The sequence below is a fragment of the Nicotiana attenuata genome, unplaced genomic scaffold (genome assembly GCF_001879085.1).
Source record: "Nicotiana attenuata strain UT unplaced genomic scaffold, NIATTr2, whole genome shotgun sequence".
Lineage (NCBI taxonomy): Eukaryota > Viridiplantae > Streptophyta > Magnoliopsida > Solanales > Solanaceae > Nicotiana > Nicotiana attenuata.
The window spans coordinates 12,045-15,821 of NW_017675247.1; the positions used below are offsets into that span (position 1 = coordinate 12,045).

Below are 3,777 nucleotides of genomic sequence, written 5' to 3' on the forward strand. Positions count from 1 at the left end.
ATTATTAATAGATTAAAAACGAAGGCGTTGAATCCAACAAATATCTAGTATAGATCAATTCCATTTATTAAAAAAAATCACAGTAAACTGTTTTGCGTAATTTGCAATTTAGAAATCTAAAACCGAAAACCTGAAAAGACGAAAACAGAAAAAGTCTCTCCCAAAGCAGAAAGCAGGCACAAAATGGAAATCGAAACTGACACGTGTCCAGATTACATACGTGGCGAACAAATTGTCGGAAAAGCCAACAAACAAATGAACTCAGACTGCTTTCCGTCTAAGTTCATTTTCACCCCTCTGATCCAATATTTTAAAGCATCTTATTTTTCTCTCTTTCCTCTCTAACTCTTCCCTCCATTGCTGAAAAAAACCTCAGCTTTTTCTTTAATAGATCTTCTCCTCTTCTTTATTAATTATTCCTTTTATATTTTGATATACATTAGTTGTTCCATAAATTTGATAGTAGTAGAGGGAATTATTATTATTATTATTATTAATTAATTAATTAATTAAGATGATGAAGAATTACAACAATGGATTATGCACAAAGAAAGGAGAGATGAAGCAAGAGTTTTATCATGTAATTCATAAGCTTCCTCCTGGTGATAGTCCCTATGTTAGAGCCAAATACGCACAGGTAATTTATTTTTCATAATAAATTGTTAGTCTTCTATATTTATTCTTGAGGATATTATCAGAATTAAAAATGTAATTACTACAGTGGTAATTATGTATGACATTTTAAAGTCCGCATCTTTCACAATTTGCATTAATTTGAGTATGTTCTCAAACTTTTTCAAGTTTTTTTTCTTCTAAATTTGAAAGGGTAATACAAATTAGAGCATGCTTGGTGGCTGACCCCACCTGTATTCCCCTACACCAAACTTACTTGCATCCAATTGAAATGTGAATCTTAAAGATTAAATTATCCGGTTTAGTATAAACATGAATACAGCGAGGTTTTCTCTTTTTGAGTCGAGGGTCTATGAGAAATAGACTCTCTAGCTTTCCACAATAGGGGTAAAGTCTGTCTACCAACTACCCTCCCCAGACCCCACTTGTGGGATTTTACTGGCTTTGTTGTTGTGACACTACAAATGGATTTGTATGTGATACAATAATAACAATATACCTCAACTCTAAGTAGGGGTGTCAAATGGACGGGTTGGGCTAATTTTGGGCGGTTCAAAATGGGTCGATTCAATAAATGGACATTCATTAAGCCACCCAAAAGTTACTTGGGCTGGGTCAAAATGGCTAAACTTGGGTCATAGTCCAACCCGCCCAACTCTTACCAAGCTTTAATTGATATATGTTTTAATTTGTTTTCTTATAAATTGTATAATAATTACTAAATAAGACTTTTTTGGTACATTTAAACTCATCTAAATTAAGTGATGATATATGAAACAAGCTTAATTATGATGTTACTTGCAGCTAGTAGAGAAAGATCCAGAGGCTGCTGTAGTTCTATTTTGGAAGGCAATAAATGCAGGAGATAGAGTGGATAGTGCCTTGAAAGATATGGCTGTGGTTTTGAAACAGCAAGATCGGTCTGAAGAGGCTATTGAAGCTATAAAATCGTTCAGAGATCGATGCTCCAAACAAGCACAAGAATCATTAGACAATGTTCTCATTGATTTATACAAGGTACTAAATACGTACTAGTTGATACATTGTACAACAACAGTGTAATCCCACAAATGGAGTCTGAGGAGGCTAGTGTGTACGCAAACTTTACTTAATATAGAAAGGTTGTTTCCACTAGACCCTCGGCTCGAGGGCTAGTTGTTACATTGTGATAAAAAAAAGATATTTTCTTCTTCAAACAATTACATGATCTGGTAGAAAATGATTTTTCTTTGTTGCTGTTTTTCTTACTTACAACAACAACAATTCTAGTATAATTCTACAAGTGGGGTCTGGGGAGGGTAATGCGTATATATGTAGACCTTACTTCTATCTATAATGTAGAGAGGCTGTTTCTAATAGACCCTCGGCTCAAGGCAAGATGAAGCTGTTTTTCTGACTTAAGTTACTAAAATCCAGTGGAGAAGTTGCTTTTGAATGTGGTAAAAGAGAATATGGATATCTAGTTAGCAGCCAAATATGTCAACCTGTCCATTATTCTATCTTTTTGCTGTTAAGCAAGAAAGTATATATATGAGAAACTTCGCACTAGATGTTAAAATTTCTAAAGTCTCCAATTTTCCGTCCAAACAAACATGATTCAAAAATCTTAGTTTACTGATTATGCTTTTTCTATATGTCACTCTTACGCACCCATTAACGAAAACATTTAAATATATCTGTACAAATTCAGTTTGCTAAAACAATTAATATCTGGAGAGGGAGGTAGTATTGTTTTTCTTTTCCGGTTCCTGGTAAATCTTAACAGTCAGTTTGAAGACAGAGTGTTCAAAGAACTGATGGTAGTATGTTTCTTGCAATTAAGAGTTTCCTCTTTGTCAGTACACTAATTGATTTGTTGAATGTTGCAGAAATGTGGAAAATTAGAGGAGCAGATTGAACTGTTGAAGCAGAAGCTACGAATGATATATCAAGGAGAAGCATTTAATGGTAAACCTACTAAGACTGCTCGTTCCCATGGAAGGAAGTTTCAAGTTACTATCAAGCAAGAGACATCCCGGATACTGGTATTTTCAACTATACCTTGATTTTCACTAGAGTTCAACTTCTCTACACTGATAATGTAAAAGAATTTTTACACTATCAAGTTATCGGAAAGATAACTATAGCTAACAGTTCATAAAAAGTGATATTAGTAGCTTGTAAAATAAGGAACAAGAATTTGATTAATTCTAACTTAAAAGACTTTGGAACATTTAGAAAATTACAAAAATGATTCGATTCAGTTTGAACAACAAAGGGCTATTCATCAAATTGGCGGGTAACCTGTCGCAACAGATTAAATTACGTTATAGTGAAAACATTCTTAAAGCTTATGTCAGTGTATACAAATTATATCCTTTTTCACAATATTAGCTGCTGGTTAATTAATATTGCATTCTTATAGCTGTAGTGTTCTGACAAATGTACTACATGGATCATTGTGTAGGGTAATTTGGGTTGGGCATATATGCAACAAACCAACTATGCAGCTGCTGAAATTGTTTATCACAAAGCTCAGCAAATTGACCCTGATGCCAATAAAGCCTGCAATCTATGTCTGTGCCTACTAAAACAAGCGCGATATAGTGAAGCAAGGTCGGTTCTTGAAGACGTTTTACAAGGTAAAGTCTATGGCTCAGAAGATCCTAAATCAAAGAGTCGTGCAGAGGAACTATTGAAAGAATTGGAACAATTTGGATACACTTCCGCTTCTCCCCAATTAAACTTAGAAGATGCATTTATTGAGGGTCTTGACCAGTTGATGAACGAGTGGACCCCATTTCGATCGAGGCGACTTCCCATTTTTGAAGAAATTTCACCATGTAGAGATCAATTGGCTTGTTGATCTCTTCAACAGTGACTTTAGTTGTTTTTTTCATGTTTGATTAGAGTCATACTTGTTAATGAAGAATAGGCACTTTTAGTGTATATGTTTGTGTGTCAAATGTGAGTACATGCACACATGTTTTTGTCATATAGTTGGTTTTGTACCAATTTGAATACCTGTCTTGCATAATTTTCCTTTGTGTTGTGAAGGGTGGATACTGGTATTCTTTTGAAGAGTAATTATACTCCTTGTATAATTGTTTCATTTTCGGTTGTAACTAGTTGAAGGACCTCTTTTTGATGAGTGTTTATAGTCAA

General features: G+C 34.2%; 1 protein-coding gene across 1 annotated transcript; it reads left to right on the forward strand.

Annotated features, from left to right (window-relative positions):
• Nucleotides 1-339: 339 nt before the first annotated feature.
• Nucleotides 340-3,777, forward strand: LOC109219857 (protein SULFUR DEFICIENCY-INDUCED 1-like). Its single transcript, XM_019384326.1, has 4 exons — nt 340-637; nt 1,438-1,650; nt 2,502-2,657; nt 3,080-3,777. The coding sequence occupies exons 1-4, from the start codon at nt 515-517 to the stop codon at nt 3,476-3,478; spliced, it is 891 nt and encodes a 296-aa protein (XP_019239871.1). The 5' UTR covers nt 340-514; the 3' UTR covers nt 3,479-3,777.

What these genes read in the sequence shown, in the direction of transcription:
- LOC109219857 (XM_019384326.1), top strand. Translation starts at nt 515, where the DNA reads ATGATGAAGAATTACAACAATGGATTATGCACAAAGAAAGGAGAGATG. An exon ending in TTCTCATTGATTTATACAAG is followed by an intron (nt 1,651 to 2,501) that starts GTACTAAATACG and finishes TGAATGTTGCAG; the next exon opens with AAATGTGGAAAATTAGAGGA. An exon ending in AAGAGACATCCCGGATACTG is followed by an intron (nt 2,658 to 3,079) that starts GTATTTTCAACT and finishes ATCATTGTGTAG; the next exon opens with GGTAATTTGGGTTGGGCATA.